Source organism: Xylocopa sonorina, chromosome 9, assembly GCF_050948175.1.
Source record: "Xylocopa sonorina isolate GNS202 chromosome 9, iyXylSono1_principal, whole genome shotgun sequence".
Classification (NCBI taxonomy): Eukaryota; Metazoa; Arthropoda; class Insecta; order Hymenoptera; family Apidae; genus Xylocopa; species Xylocopa sonorina.
This window is the reverse complement of record NC_135201.1, coordinates 10,987,469-11,004,204: the sequence shown is the minus strand read 5'-3', so window position 1 is coordinate 11,004,204 and position 16,736 is coordinate 10,987,469. Positions and strand designations below refer to the sequence as shown.

The following is a 16,736-nucleotide window of genomic DNA, read 5'->3' as shown; positions in this document are numbered from 1 at the left end:
TTTGTTCGTTGGTAAAGTGACGTGAGAACCAGGTTTCAAGATCGGGACGCAGTTATTTATCCTCACGTTCGCTTTTTTATTTTTATTAAATAAACCAAGAAGAAACGGAACAAACTGAAACTACGTACAGAGGATTCTTGACAGATAGTTCGTCGGCGTTGACTCGCGTGACGTATGATTCCCTGTTGCGTAGGGATCAACGAAGAAAGAACCTCCACCGGTGGTTTCTGCCGATTTCGGATTCCGTTTCATTTTTTTTCTCTCTTTCTCTCTCTCTCTCTCTTTCTCTCTCACCTCTTCGCGTTCTAGTCATTTCGCACGGTCTGTTTGCGGCGGTGGATTAATCTCGTTCTCTACCTTGGAAGCGCAGCGACGTCGAAACTGGTTTCGACCATATTCCTCAGCGGAGCTCGATCACGATCAACCGTTCCACGCGAATCATGTCGCACCAGACGGGCATCAAAGGTGTTTATCAATTCGCCGCTTTTCCTGGTAAACCCGTGCGATCGTGGCTAGCGAGAAGCTTTTTACAGCGAATCATTAACCTCTAACATATTCCTTTTTTTTTTTCGATCGGCTACCAACGATTTAACGATCGTTTGTTTGTTTCCAGCGAACGACGCGCTGAAGAAATTATTCGCCAAGTGCCGCGATGGTAAAATACGAGTCCTCAAGGTTTCCATCGAGAATGGTGAGTTTCCTGGCGAGGGTTGCGATTCGAGTTTGCGAGTAAGTTTCTCCGCGTTCTGTTGTATCTCTGCGAGCGATCTATAGTGTAATATTGCTTCCAGGAATTCGATTGTTACTTGTAAAGTTATGATAGTAAGTATCGTGGAGGTAGAACCACTTTGGTTGCTTGTGCGTAATGTACTTTGCGATGTTAATCGGGTGTAAAGACTTGTATATGATTTTTACTGTAGACAGAATTAATTTAAAGTAGTCGTAAAGAATTGAAAATACTTGGTTAAGAGACGATTATACTTGATTAAGAGGTATTACTTTCTTTTATTGGAGTATTCAGAAAGAATTCAAGAATGTATCTCAACTTGGTACGTGTCCACTGCGGAATGTTCCTTCTAGCAACAGAGAATTTAAGAGCATTTAGTCAGATTTGGAACCACTTGGAATGTACTTGATCCAATCGTTAGTTGTAGTACATATTAACAACATGAAACTGAAGTATTCGTTTTATTTTGCAGAGGAATTAACACCAGCTGCCTCATCGAAGCCAGTGAACAAGTGGCAAGACGATTACGACAAGATGATCAAGCCCTTGATCGTCGAGAATCAACCCGCGTATATTCTCTATCGTCTCGATACCAAGTCGCCTGATTCCGGTTACGATTGGTTGTTCATTTCCTGGTCGCCTGACACTGCACCGGTCAGACAGAAAATGTTGTACGCGTCGACTAAGGCGACTTTGAAGCAGGAGTTCGGGACCGCGTCCATAAAGGAGGAGTTGCACGGCACGGTGCCGGAGGATATAACGTTAGAGGGTTATCACAAGTACAAGAGGAACGATGCTGCTCCGGCACCGTTGACCACAGCGGAGGAAGAATTGGCGGAGCTGAAGAAGAACACGGTTACAACCGATTACAGCGTGGAGACGAGACACCAGACGTTGAGCGGGGTCGCTTTTCCTGTAACGGCCGAGGCGGAACAGGCGATCACTGAGTTAGGTGCTGGTATGCACGAATACGTTCAGCTGAGGATCGATCTGAAGGAGGAGAAGATACATTTAGTTATGGCTTGCGACGTCTCGCTGGACAAACTTCCAACGAAAGTTCCAGCTGACTCTGCCAGATACCATCTTTACAATTTCAAGCACACTCACGAAGGAGATTACATGGAGCATATAGGTATGTTGTAAAAATAAAGCCGACTGCGTTTCACGAATCGATAATTGAACGTCTATTTACGGTGATTTCAGTTTTTATATATAGCATGCCAGGATATAGTTGCAGTATCAAGGAGAGGATGCTGTATTCCTCGTGCAAAGCACCGCTTTTAGAACTTATCCAATCACTCGGAGTGACTATAACAAAGAAAGTAAGTAAACGGATAATGCTTGTCCACTTTTGATTACGTGCCTTCTAATTTACTTGGTTTCAATTGGTTTGTTTTTGCATGAACGTCTAAACAGGATCGTTTGATACTGGTAAATTTCACCGATTAAGCGTTCGATTGTACGTTATCTTATTGTTTCGTTCTATTTGCGTAACATTTAAAACTAATTGATCGCTGGTGTATCGATACTAGTCACCGTTTTCGTTCTTTTTTCAGTCGTATTCCGTGCAATACTTTCCTCTATTTAAAACTTGATCCGTTTTCTTTCTCTTGCTAGCACTAACATTTGAGATTAAAGTATTTCTTTTTCTTTTTTTTTTTTTGTTTCGTAAACAAAATTTTGATGAAATCCTAGTTGGAAGTAAATAGCGGTGATGAGTTAGCAGACATGTTGGAAGATCCTCCAACCATAAAAGAAACAGCCGCAATTACGCCTGCAACTCCGTCAACGCCCTATGCTCCTCCTCAGTCTCTAAACGAGAAAAAATCAAAGCAGAAGAAATCTTGTATCTTGAGTTAACCGATTCTACGTTCTCTGTCTGCCATTATTATTATTATTATTATCATTACTCTTAAATGTTTCTCACACGTGTTACAGAATATTTCAGATATTTTACAACGCACATGATTACTCCTCCCTCGTGAATTCTGAATTTGTGATAAACACGATACTTACCCGATGATAGAAATATGTTACGCGTAACATATACCAAGTAGTATAATTGACTCCCGATTCAACTAGAAAACGAGTAACACACGGTACAGTTATGCAGTTGTTCGTAAGTGAGAGAAGAGAAAAAAAGAGAAGAGATCGAGAGAAATTTAACGTGCGTCTTTACAAGAGATAAATCTTTTATTAATTAGCGATATATTTATTGATATTTAATAACGATTGGTCAAAGTGATACTTATATCTACGTAGCGAGACAGAGTAGACCAAACGATGTATTTTTCTAAATTTTAAAACAGAGCCAAATTGTCATGTTAAGGTCTTTAACGGAGAACTACCTTTTTGATAACTAGGAGAGAAACTCGTAACGCATAGAATTAACCCAGGAAAATGCAGTTCTTGTTAACGCACACCGTACTGCAATGGATAAATTGTTCGTTCGTGCACAGAGAATGCTATATGAGAAAAGTGAAGAGGAAAACAGCCGTAAAATGAGATTCAGTTGTTTGATATTGAAAGTGAAGCCTTCTGATCGTTCTTACGTCCTTTTTTTTTTTTAATCGTAATTGCGTTTCAACGGCCAACAGAAAAAAAAGTCTCGTAAAGATATTCCCTCCGCCTCGTTTATAGTTCCTTTATTTTACTCGTTTTTATAGCCTGTACGATTCCTATGATATCTTTTAACTGTTTATCGTGTCAGATGCGGAAAATAAACCCGGTGAAGTTGACCGTGAGAATTAGTTCCTAGTCCAATAAAAAGTGATGTATATATATATTTATATATATAAATATATATATATATGTGTGTGTGTATGTATATGTTATATTGTTAAGTACACGTATCTCTTTCGTATATTAGTGATTTCTTTTTTTTTAATAAGTAAAATTCGAAGGCTTGACTTTCAAATTCATTCGAACATTTTGTATAGGGGATTAGTGATAGTAGAGGTGTAGAGTGTTTAAAATGAAGTATCTGTGGTAAAAACCTGCATACCTTATGTGATTATTAGAGAGTTAGGGAAAATTCCATGTGCTCTAGCTAGCTGATGCCACTCACCTAACTTCTCTGCGTTAATATAAATAAGAAGAGTATGTATAGCAGATGAGTGATAAACGTGCAAATCGCCACATTGGATTTGTGGATATATTTTCTTTGCACACGATTATCATTTTTTAATATGAGCTAGTGATAATACTAATTATATATATATATGCATGTTATGTATATTATATGTATATATATATATCATGTTTTACACTACTGTAAATGATACAAAACATTAGATTCCACAAATATATGTACGAAGACTGATCTTGGTATGTCCCATTGGCTGTATAATTGAAAAATTCATGCAACATTCTATCTTTATGCAAGTAGATGTACATTCAGAACATTTCTCCAGACCACTTCCGCATCTTGCGACTATTTATCGTTAACTTTCCATCGGTTTGATTTTGAACTAAATGGGCAAGATGTAATAGAGCAAACGTTCAGGATGAAAAAGAGACAAAACGTACATTATACGACGTAGTTATGCTTCAATTAAATAATTTAAATTAACTAGCGGATATTACATGTTAATTGTGATAAGTTATTTACATACTGTAGCTTCTCAAGTATTTTTAGATAATTAAAAGGAAACATTCCTCGTGCGAAGTGTATAGCAAATGGGACTATAATCTAATAGCCAGCAGAACAAGATATTCGAGAGCCATTCTATTTTTCGTGATCCGTATTTTTTTAACTCTCGTAGCTTTTTATAAAAAACTTTTTAAAAATTTTCGTCCAAGACACAAATGAACAACTCGGTGTGTATGTGTGTGTGAGAGAGAAAGAGAGCGAGAGAGAGAGAGATTGATTGGCCTAATTTTAACGAGGATAATGATGAAATGAAGTGCGCCAAATTCTTGGCTTTGAAAACATATTTACTGCTTTTCGTTCGATGTTGAGTAGAATTCATCTCGCATCGATTGGTAAAAGTTGGGATCGAAACGTGAGATACTTTTTTTCAAATATCAAATGTTCTCGAAACTTACATATACTCATAACACTTTATTAGCTTTATAATTTTTTTTTTCTTTTTTTTTTGTATAGTTTTACGAAAGCTATTTCACATATTTTTTTCTTCTTAAGTTCCTCTTTAAATGCTTGTCTACCTTTTACGTGCAAATAAGAAACAGAATTTGGCACACGTTTCTATATATGTAGTTACAAGAAACGAAAGAAAGGGAAACATTTTGCAAAGTGCTCAAAAAAAAAAAAATGAAATTGTTAATGAAAAATGTGTTCCATATTTAGATTATAACGCACACTATAGCCTGGACATTATTTCAATTTACAATATATTGTACCAGGCCTATTCTGTAAGTTTTTTAGTGTATAATTTCGTTTTCAAACCTGTTAGTGAATAATAATTGTAGATTTCATTACGATCGAATAAATTGTATATCTTGCCAATACTAAACACGCTACAAACAAATAAAGCATTATGCAATCTAATCTTACAGTTTGTTGTGTTTTAATCATCGTAACAAGGTGACATATGAACACTTTTTTACTCATCATGCGTTTAATTCGTATAGAATTGAATAATAGGTCTCTAAGGAACCGCACGGTGAATCGATCATTGGATGGGTATGTAATTACGATTAAGATTTCTAAGATATGTTTAAGGCATTCAGCTTACAGAATAGGCCTATGACGTTACATTTCAGCTTTTATTTCTACCTTCTTTTTTTCCTCGCACACTTTCTTTTTTTTTTTTGGCAAAGTTATTCTTCTGGTCTCTAATGCAATGTAATAATACTCCTTTAAAATATGTTAATTGTATAGCTTGAGATAGATGACGGAACAGAACTAACCGAAGAATTTTTACAAGAGGAGTTACATCCAAAAATCAGTTTGCATCAGCCGAAATTCGCGAAACCTAAGGGTCCACCAGGCAGAGGGGCAAAACGTTTAACCAAGGTCCAAGATTTAGGAACATCGGAGCAGGAGATTTGAGAAATTATGTTTTCCGAATTTGTTGAGTTAAACTAAGAAGAGATATATATATGCACATCATACACTCAAACATATATATACATACACAGATTCATTATATTGATGAATATAGCCCGACTTATTTTGCTTTGTTCCTTATTATATAGTATTATTCACATTTTATCATTTGAGAAGATTATGCACATGTACATCTTTTTATCATCACAAAAAGTAACAAGTATTATTAGATGTTTGCTTACTCTTATTTGAGTATCAGGCCTATTCTGTAACTACAATTTTAACTTGCATTGAGTATCGTTTACGTTATATACATTTTTTAAGTTCAGTGCACATATAGAGTATTGTCAGAGTGTAAATAAGGATTGTTTGGAAATGAGAACTGATTATATTACATAATGATGTTGTACCTATTTATTCGAGTTGAATATTGTTAAATTTATGGCAGCGCGAGATGTGATTGTAAAGTTCGCTTTTTCTCTCGCGATATAATCAAGAATCAAGATGATCCTTTCGGTATCTACTATTATATGTACAAATATTATTACATAATGTCTTCTTTTTTTATGTAATAATACAAACGATGATCATGCAAATCAATAGATGTATGCCAATGAGACGTATATATTGATTCGTTTTCGATTAAATATTTATCTTTTAAACAAGTCGGCTCCGTTTGCTCCTTCTGTAGATGTTTTTTCTTTTAATTCCTGATTTCTCTTGTACATCAGCTTTATTTCCGATTCTTCCTGGGCCATCATCACCTTTGAACTTTCTACTATTTTTCTGGAATTAATACGGAACATTAGCAAGATGCTAGAATAAATATAATTCTTAATTGATGCAAATTATACTGGGGCTTACTTTCGCCGTGTGTTTAATAGTCCCATACCCGCTTCGTGGAGATTTGCTATATCGGAGCCAGTTAGGTACAATATAGCTACCGCTACAATACCATACAAGGTACCAAATAGTGATCCTACCACAGAACCTGAGATTGCCCCCTTCAATCCCAAATTTACTTTAAATAAAAAACCGGTTACTGCACCGGCTAATGTATGATTGATCACATCAAAATACCCTCTGTACAAGTATAATGCTAAAGCTGTACTCCTAATGAAGAATACCATACCAGTCAATTAATTTATGAATGTTACATTACTTAGAGAGGTATCAAACATTTTGTATTTTTGTATAAACTATGCCAGTATATTTCTGAGCAAAAGATATTAATGCCTTTCATATTATAACTAACGATAACCGAATAACTGTTTAACGCGGCTTCTATGTACTTTTCATTATACAAGATTGTAGACTTATTTTCAATGGTAGAACATACTGGCAATTTTGTACAGAACTCAGATAGACACTTTACAATGTATATACTTGTCATACATACGAAAAAAAGAAACAAAACAATCCAAGCTTTATAGACGCTCGATAGCCACCTTTTAGTACAGCTATCACCATCTGAGATTGCAATTCTCTGTGGGCAAAAAATTTATGCTTGTACAAGGTTGCTTGATTCTCTTGCTTGAATTTAAGTGGTACATCCCCAGCTTTTGATAATCCGCCAGACACAAATCCCATCGAGCAACCAGCAATCGTTACATTAATAATCGATTGGATCTCTTTCGTTAGGTGGCCTGTTCTGTTTTATAGAAACAGATGATACATGACAATCTATGCTACTAAAAGAGAGACTAATCTCGTTTTAACAGAGATATGACTTAAGTAGATATACATACTCGTCGAACATGATTTCATTAATCCTATCTGTAATCTGATCCTTCATTAATTGGTACTTAGATATTTTTGTTCCTAATTCATTAGAATTCTGCTCAGATGACGAAGTGAATGGAAAGAAGGCAGCGCAGATTAATCTTCTGTTCACTGCTGCACGAAACATTTTTCCAGGGCCTAAAAATTCCTCTGCTCTTTGGTTATGTCTCTCTTAATAATTCAATCGATTGGCAGTAATAATTCCAACCGCCAGCGAATTATTCCACCATCAGTTCATTGTCAATAATACATTAGTATTATAAGTTATATAATAATAAGGAATATAAATTTAGAAACCAACAAATACTTTCCATTCGAGAGGTTAAACGATTTCTGAAATCGCTTATCGAACCGTCGAATTTTGCGCGATTTTGAAAATCATAAGCACACGAAGACGAAAGCGATACAATAACTCGTTTAAAATAATTTATTGTCCTCGCATTCGAATCGTGAGTACTTTATTTCCTCAGAAGATATTCCTGGCAATTACAATCAGCGAACAGTTTCGCCATATTTGTAACAGATGGCGTATTCCACAATTTCACGATGATAAACCAGTTTAACCAATCACAATCAAGAACACAATGAGAAAATAGCGCCACCAATCACCTGTCTCGTTACCAACTGTACCAGGTATAAATAGAAAATGGCTACCAGCTCGAGAATATCGGACAGGAAAGTTTGAGTGGCTTGAAAATAACTAAATTTAACAGAAAATCTTTAACAGGGCATCGTTGCGGAGATGAAGAGGAGCTTCAGAAAGTGTTATCGTGTATCTAGATTCACCAACGGAGGAATGACTACGCAGAGATACATTTCGACAAGCTTCACACCATCTAACCTCCATTAGACGCATTTTCAGAACAGAAGGTATCAAGATTTGAATACAAAACCGAAAGCCACCGTGGTATTTTTAAGATCAAATATATCTAACACATATCGAGCAGATAGAAACATCGATAGAAAGATCGAAGACGCGAATTTTGGATGGACGTAGAAAGTGACACGGGTTTGATCGAGTCCCAACGATTTGACGGCGCGACGATGGATCGAACGAGCTTCAAGGAACGTGAAATCTATATATTTAAGGATGTAGAAGAGGATTTACACGTTCAACGATCAGCGAGATGAATGACAAGACAAAAATTTAACTAAACATAAATTATAGCTTAACTAGTTATACATTGTGTAATACAATTGAAAATTTCAAAGTCCTCAATAGGATATGGGAAGTTTCAAATGTATTGTAAAGGATTTAATGCTAGAACCACCTGTGATAAAAGTATTGTAATTTCTCACTTGGAGAAAGTAGAATTGTGGATGAATTATAGAGAATTCTTAACAACAAATCTATAAAATGATGGTGAAATCTATAGAATGAAAGTTATTTTCGATCTGGTGGTTCTAGCATTAATTCTACAACTATATTTATGTCTATGCACGTAGTCCTTAGCTTGATAATGTTTTCGAGAGGGCAATCTCTCGAAAACATTACCAAGGGCCCAGGTCCACCAACGGGGAGGTGACTACGCAGGGACCCATCCCTAGTTCCCTAATCCCATCCACCCTCCATTACATTTATGTGTTCTCGGCACAGAAGGTACCGAGGACTGTCTCTACTTGAATAATTTAAACGCGGAATCCATAATACATTTTCTAAAATCTACAAATGATTTTCAGAAACTGCAGTATGGACTTTGGAAGAGGGATAACAAGAAATGCCATTATCTTACCAGAAGTGAAATTTTTAAAGTGTATCTACTGACACTTTAGCAAAATTAAAGTGTTCTACGGTACGATATTTAAAGCAATGATACTTAGTAAAAATGGAAACAAAATTAAGTTAAGTTAAAGTTAAAAATCGATACTAATTTCAACTAAGAATTGAGATAAAGTTCGCGACGCGAACAAAACGAACAAGTATCAAATAAACCTGCGTTAGATTCTCGCGAGAGGATTCTAATCCGATGGTTCAATACTAGTCACTAGGTGAACCATACCCGACGCGAATCGCGAGCAAATTATATTTATGCCACGTCTTACAACGAAACAGCTGATACCACGCTCTCCCCAATGGTGAATGCGGCTACCATCAAGAATTCAGCGAGACTTAGCAGTAGGACGCATTGCCCAACGACAGGAACGAACTTCGTAGACCGCCCCAAGTCGTCTTACAGCAGGCCCGAAGACCCCAGCGACACGGGGTAGGAGCTACTCGGAACGAACCTGCGTGAGCGCGTCCAATGTACTAAGCCTATACCCAAGTCGAGTACCCAACGGGCGTACCAATCGACAAGGGCTGCGAAATCTCAATGGGCTCCGAAAACCACATCAGTTTGATTGAGTATCGACTATTTCGCTGCGTGGAAATGGAAAACTAAATCTCGAGCGAATAGAAAAGAAAAGAAAAGAAAGCTACGTGAAGCGATTTCACGTAGTACAAACTTAGAATGCTCAAGGGAGAATGTAACGCATGTTTATCGGTACTGACTACACGCGATTGTAGAATGGCTATTTCTCACTTTGGATAAGAAAATGGATTTCTTTACAATTTTTTTACAATTGAGTTACAATTAAATTACTTAAATCTAAGTGCTTATAACTAAGGACGCACGCATCCCACGACGATCCAACGGCGATCCAGCTGTGATCCAGCATCGAATGTAGAAATTGAAATGAAGAAGGAACGGAATGGATATCGAACCATCAAATGACGAGAAAAACATAACATTCACGTGAAATAGTCGGAAAGAATAGTGAATCTGCTTTACAGAACAACCCTCCGTCGAAAACAAACACCACAGAGAGAAATAGAATGTTAATGATACCGAATGAACTGAGTAACAACGACATAATTATACTCGATTGAGATAAATTAGGGAAGACAGGATAGGAGGGATTCAGGTTACACACTTATAATATTATATTATATTATGTGAATGTACAAATATGTTTGTTAAAACTAACTTATACTATTTGCAATCCAACTTGAATGTTTCAAAGTCCTGAAAAGGACTTGAAAGATTTAAGTTGTACTGCAAAAGACTCGATACTAAAAGTACCAATGATTAAATTATTCTAATCTACTGCAAAATTAATGAAATAATAGTTGGATAATAAAATAAATCAATGAAATAGTGAAAGTAAATCTATGAACTCTTTACACAAGACAGAAGTTATATATCGTAATCTTTTAACTGATTCTGGTACTTTTAGTATGGAGTTTACAATTATACTTATGTCTACGTGCGTAGTCCTTAGCTTGGTACCGTTTTCGAGAGACCGGTCTCTGGAAAACGGTACCAAGGGCCCAGGTCCACCCCGTGGAGGTGACTACGCAGGGACCCATCCCTAGTTCCCTAATCCCATCCACCCTCCATTACATTTATGTGTTCTCGGCACAGAAGGTACCGAGGACTGACTCTACTTTAATAATTTAAACGCGGAATCCATAATACATTTTCTAAAATCTACAAATGATTTTCAGAAACTGCAGTATGGACTTTGGAAGAGGGATAACAAGAAATGCCATTATCCTACCAGAAGTGAAATTTTTAAAATGAATCTACTGACACTTTAGCAAAATTAAAGTGTTTTACGATACGATATTTAAGACGATGACACTTAGTAAAAATGGAAAGAAAATTAAGTTAAGTTAAAGTTAAAAATCGATACTAATTTCAACTAAGCATTGAGATAAAGTTCGCGACGCGAACAAAACGAACAAGTACCAAATAAACCTGCGTTAAATTCTCGCGAGAGGATTCTAACCCGATGGTTCACTACTAGTCACTAGGTGAACCATACCCGACGCGAATCGCGAGCAAATTATATTTATGCCACGTCTTACAACGAAACAGCTGATACCACGCTCTCCCCAATGGTGAATGCGGGTACCATCAAGAATTCAGCGAGACTTAGCAGTAGGACGCATTGCCCACCGACGAGAACGAACTTCGTAGACCGCCCCAAGTCGTCTTACAGCAGGCCCGAAGACCCCAGCGACACGGGGTAGGAGCTACTCGGAACGAACCGCGATGAGCGCGTCCAATGTACTAAGCCTATACCCAAGTCGAGTACCCAACGGGCGTACCAATCGACAAGGGCTGCGAAATCTCAATGGGCTCCGAAAACCACATCAGTTTGATTGAGTATCGACTATTTCGCTGCGTGGAAATGGAAAACTAAATCTCGAGCGAATAGAAAAGAAAAGAAAAGAAAGCTACGTGAAGCGATTTCACGTAGTACAAACTTAGAATGCTCAAGGGAGAATGTAACGCATGTTTATCGGTACTGACTACACGCGATTGTAGAATGGCTATTTCTCACTTTGGATAAGAAAATGGATTTCTTTACAATTTTTTTACAATTGAGTTACAATTAAATTACTTAAATCTAAGTGCTTATAACTAAGGACGCACGCATCCCACGACGATCCAACGGCGATCCAGCTGTGATCCAGCATCGAATGTAGAAATTGAAATGAAGAAGGAACGGAATGGATATCGAACCATCAAATTACGAGAAAAACATAACATTCACGTGAAATAGTCGGAAAGAATAGTGAATCTGCTTTACAGAACAACCCTCCGTCGAAAACGAACATCACAGAGAGAAATAGAATGTTAATGATACCGAATGAACTGATTAACGACGACCATACTTATACTCGATTGAGTTAAATTAGGGAAGGCAGGATAGGAGGGATTCAGGTTACACAGTTATAATATTATATTATATTATGTGAATGTACAAATATGTTCGTTAAAACTAACTTATACTATTTGCAATCCAACTTGAATGTTTCAAAATCCTGAAAAGGACTTGAAAGATTTAAGTTGTACCGCAAAAGACTCGATACTAAAAGTACCAGTGATTAAATTATTCTAATCTACTGAAAATTAATGAAATAATAGTTGGATAATAAAATAAATCAATGAAATAGTGAAAGTAAATCTATGAACTCTTTACACAAGACAGAAGTTATATATCGTAATCTTTTAACTGATTCTGGTACTTTTAGTATGGAGTTTACAATTATACTTATGTCTACGTGCGTAGTCCTTAGCTTGGTACCGTTTTCGAGAGACCGGTCTCTGGAAAACGGTACCAAGGGCCCAGGTCCACCCCGTGGAGGTGACTACGCAGGGACCCAACTCAAGTGTCAACATTCAATAATGTTTAAAAATCAAATTATTAAGGTTTTCAAACTTACCGATTCGTAGAGAAACGTCGTTGGTATCCTCGATCAGCACCTTTCAATCGCCCTCCACCAGTGCCTCCACCAAAATTCGTCACGCTCCAGTCACCCCCAGATGATCTCCAAGTGTCCATCAATCAACATCCAATCACGTCCAGAGCACCTCCAGACACTCTCACCTACACCCCCGCGTCCCCCATCCCCCAGCACCAAGTATAACATACAACCGTCCGCCACGACGGTCAAGTGGCAAAAGGTCTGTGAGCGCTCCGCGCGGCCCTTATATACCCTCCGCGCACGCTGCTACCCCTACCACCTTCGCAAGGTGATGGTTGACCGCAGCCGTATATATCCTTGTTATTACGTAGTGATCGTCTATGATTTATTAATTTTCACAGTTTTACTATAAATTTATGCTCTTAGCAATTAATTACAGTGACACACATATTTATTTGTATATTTTTTTTAAATTTTATTGCAATTCTAAAATAGATTAACATGAAACAAAGATGAGAGATTATACTTCTTTTTATTATTTTTTATAATCTAACTTTATAATAGTTTTACTGTAATTTCTTGTATATTTTAGTAGTTTTATTATAATTTCTTATATATTTCCTGCTTTAGCGGTAAGAGAGAGAATGATGCTATAATGAAGAGTGAGATAGATATTGCTGACTCTACTCTTGAACCCCTGGCGTCATCTCTTTAAAAAGTGCTCATACTGGTCGCACATCGTTATCGACAGCGAAGAAAACTACTCAAGAGCTACTAGCATCATCTCTTGGAGAAGCGTTGAAACTGTTAGGGCATTAGTTTCATCACTTTTTACGGAGATGGCGTCAGGGGATGTGGAATAGGATCACCATCATCTGTCTCACTGCTTTTTATAGCATTTTTCTCTCTCTTACGTCTAAGGCGCGAAATAAACTGGTGTGCTAGGACGCTCTTCTTCGTTATAAGAAATGGGTGGATTAAATAGAAAGAGTATTTTATTTCTGTATTACATTAAGCTCGTATAAATACGTACACAAGTATATAAGTTCGACTATCGCTTAGAAGAGAGTACAAGCGTATGATTGATAATTAAAAAAGAGAAATTACCATTTACAAAGTATAAAGTACATGATATAACTACCGCGCGTACACGAAATACGCGTTCAGGGAGAAAGAAACACGATTAAATTACCCTAGTCGATACACATATGTCGTTAAATACCAGTGGGAGGGGGTGATTATACGTAAATGTGCTTGTGACTGAGTGGTGTAAGTATATTGTGTGGTATTAAAAGGTAGAAGCTGTAAAAAAAAAAAAAGAGGGAGGTCCGTGACGGTTGACGCTCAGCATTCGGAAGGTATGTCAGGCTTCTTTTTTATGGCGATGCATGATGTGATGCCGTTTACTTCCGGAAACTGTTACGTGGTGGTAGATACTGATTGCTGGCCCCAGCTCCACCGAATTGCCCGCCAGTACCTGCTGCACCAACGTACATTCGAGAAGAAAATCGTTTACTTAAGCAAGAAACAAGGTAACAAACAGGCACGAAATGATTAAGAAAACAAGTCAATCACGGAACCATACAGTGGTACCATCTTTCAGAAGAGAACGAGATCATCGTGTCGCTATTTTACCGACGAGAGACAGTTCAAACCGAGTAGATATGCACGTACCTCCTTGATAGCCACCCTGGAATCCTCCAGCTCCTCCTTGGTAACCACCAGCTCCTCCGTAAGCACCTCCACCACCTCCTCTGGAGAACTGAGCCTGCCCTTCGTACTGGACATCGGCGGTATACCCATTAGCATCGTCAGCCATGTATTTTACAATCTGCGTTCTTGAGTCCGGCAACAATACTCTGTACTCTCCTTGGACCGAGCTACCATCGCTGCTCTCGCGTTGAGAGTAGTCGTTGCCGCTAGGGGGATCGTACACCTCGTACTGGAAGCTGTACGGCTGAGGCTACGAGGAGAAGGTATATCAGAGGTTATCGAGATCAGGTATCATCGAAAAGAGAATAGAAATTCATTGTTCTTTACTCTTCCGCTGTCACGACCACCGTAACCACCCTGGAATCCTCCGTCTTGGTAGCCACCTGCTCCCCCTGGGCCACCGAATTGTCCAGGGACACCGTAAGAAGTAGAGGGACGCGTGAATCCGCCGTCACCGCCACCCCCTGGTGCTCCGTACAACGCGGTGGGTCTACCTCTGAAACCCCCACCGAAATCTCCGCCTCTTCCGCCGCCTACGTCGCCGGAAAATCCTGTTGTACCACCGAAGCCTCCGCCACCTGGTCTGTTGTACTGGTAACCACTTCCACCGGGGCTGCCACCCGACAGCAATCCAGCAAGTGCATCACTAGCCAGACACGATAGCACCAACAGCACTTTCGTTAACTGGAACAATGTGGTTGAACGTTATTACCGGCGGGTGGAATTCTGAGGACGAGGAGATCGACGAATGGAACGAGGGATGTTTCTCGTATCAGAAAATAATAACGATGCGATTAAGATAAGTAGGTATTTGTGAAACCAGGCGCAGTTACTTGTACGCTAATGGTTACAGATGCGAGAATCGTCGTTGGGAGCAGCTCCGTTAATAGGTTCGGCAATTCTGATTCTTGCATCGATTGGGGAATGTTAATAGGCGAGAACGCGATTACTCGAATGAAAATTGTCTCTACGCAAAAATGGGATTAGCAACGGCGCGGAAGATGGACCTGTTGCCCGGTTTCGTCACTGAACGTCATTAGCACCGGCGACAAAAAGAATCGCGGAGAGACGTTACACCGAGAGTTTAATAGAATGCTTGAAATATTGCGTGCCGATAATTCACCAATGGCGAAATTAATGTTCCGCTAAAATCAGGGATGATTGCTTAAGACGAGCGTGTCTTCTTCTCTAGAACAGCTGCTAATGCGCTTGTCTAGCGAACAGTGGACAGAAAAATGTGAAGATATACCTTCCAAGTCGAACCGCGTGGATTTCAAGCATCTCCGCGGACTTAGCCGAGGAAATTTCAAATGAAAAACGATATATACAATATATTTCTCACAATGTACTTCGAGTGGATCAGATTTTTAGATCCTCTATGATTGATATGCTTCAGAGTTTAACTTCTAGGGACAAAACTGTTGTAATATCAATATGAACAATTCCTTCATGAATATTAACTAAATTTTCAACTTGAATTAGATTATATTTTTCTAAAATTTTCAGAAAATAATACAATTAAGAGATTCAAGCGTGGCCAATGGATACGAGTCCAGCAACGATCTTCAACAACAGGCAATTGGGTTTTTCTTGAAGAAGAACCAAATCTAACGTTGTCACGACTTTATCAAAATATAGCGGAGGCCAGAAAACGGCCGCAAAACGTCTGTACCGTCAAGTTACCCAAAGAGATGGTTAGTAAGCATAACCTGGAGGATAGCCTACCTGGTGGTAATTCATATTGGTGTTATGAGCGAAGACGCGAAGCGAACTGAGAAGATGATCCACGGACGAGTTTATATACCGTCCAGACCCTTTGTTACAGTTTATCCTTAGCGCTGCATATCCACGTATTAACCAGTATGTATTAGAATGACCGACTGTGGGTGTGGGAGGTGGAGAGGAGCAGCGCATCTTCCCTTCACTCTCGGTGATGCATCATGGGAAGAGATACTCCGTTGATGATGACTGAAACAGCTTTAAATTTTAATTGGATCCACGCACGTGACTGCTCGATCGCCTGGATCATTCGGCTGTCCAAAGAAGAGAAGAAACGCTCCAGGTTTCAGCGAATAAGGGAACCCTTGATAAAATCCCTGCAAGAAACCACCAGGTTCCTTCTGTGGTTTCGCAGTCTTCTTCTACAGAACACGCTTGCGTTTGATTGCATTTCTGACAGTGCCACAGTTGTGCAAATTTATTTTCTTCTAAATATTTCTCATTCTCAGTAATTTATAGCCAAGATTGCTTTTGTATCATTTTTTTTTGTAACAGCTATCGTGACTTTCAATTCGTGTTGGAAAATA

The 16,736-nt window shown here is 38.4% G+C and overlaps 3 protein-coding genes across 5 annotated transcripts; 1 reads left to right on the top strand and 2 right to left on the bottom strand.

Moving 5' to 3' along the window:
• The first annotated feature begins 327 nt into the window (after positions 1-327).
• Positions 328-6,403, top strand: Twf (twinfilin actin binding protein). Of its 2 annotated transcripts, none has more exons than XM_076901032.1 (5): positions 328-465; positions 614-691; positions 1,200-1,859; positions 1,931-2,049; positions 5,571-6,403. In XM_076901032.1, exons 1-5 carry the CDS (start codon positions 441-443, stop codon positions 5,739-5,741), a joined length of 1,053 nt encoding a protein of 350 aa, XP_076757147.1. In that variant the 5' UTR covers positions 328-440; the 3' UTR covers positions 5,742-6,403. The 2 variants fall into 2 exon arrangements, with proteins under 2 accessions (XP_076757147.1, XP_076757148.1); XM_076901033.1 differs by lacking the exon at positions 5,571-6,403 and adding an exon at positions 2,423-3,284.
• Positions 5,486-7,701, bottom strand: 140up (RPII140-upstream gene protein). The gene is made up of 4 exons (XM_076901034.1): positions 7,487-7,701; positions 7,138-7,389; positions 6,603-6,851; positions 5,486-6,524 (listed from the first exon to the last, which is right to left on the bottom strand). Exons 1-4 carry the CDS (start codon positions 7,645-7,647, stop codon positions 6,389-6,391), a joined length of 798 nt encoding a protein of 265 aa, XP_076757149.1. The 5' UTR covers positions 7,648-7,701; the 3' UTR covers positions 5,486-6,388.
• Positions 7,702-13,728: 6,027 nt separating this feature from the next.
• Positions 13,729-16,344, bottom strand: LOC143426842 (uncharacterized). 2 transcript variants are annotated; one of them, XM_076900519.1, is made up of 4 exons: positions 16,156-16,344; positions 14,758-15,114; positions 14,392-14,680; positions 13,729-14,194 (listed from the first exon to the last, which is right to left on the bottom strand). In XM_076900519.1, the coding sequence occupies exons 1-4, from the start codon at positions 16,342-16,344 to the stop codon at positions 14,121-14,123; spliced, it is 909 nt and encodes a 302-aa protein (XP_076756634.1). In that variant the 3' UTR covers positions 13,729-14,120. The 2 variants fall into 2 exon arrangements, with proteins under 2 accessions (XP_076756634.1, XP_076756633.1); XM_076900518.1 differs by having other exon boundaries at positions 13,733-14,197.
• Between the last annotated feature and the right edge of the window lie 392 nt (positions 16,345-16,736).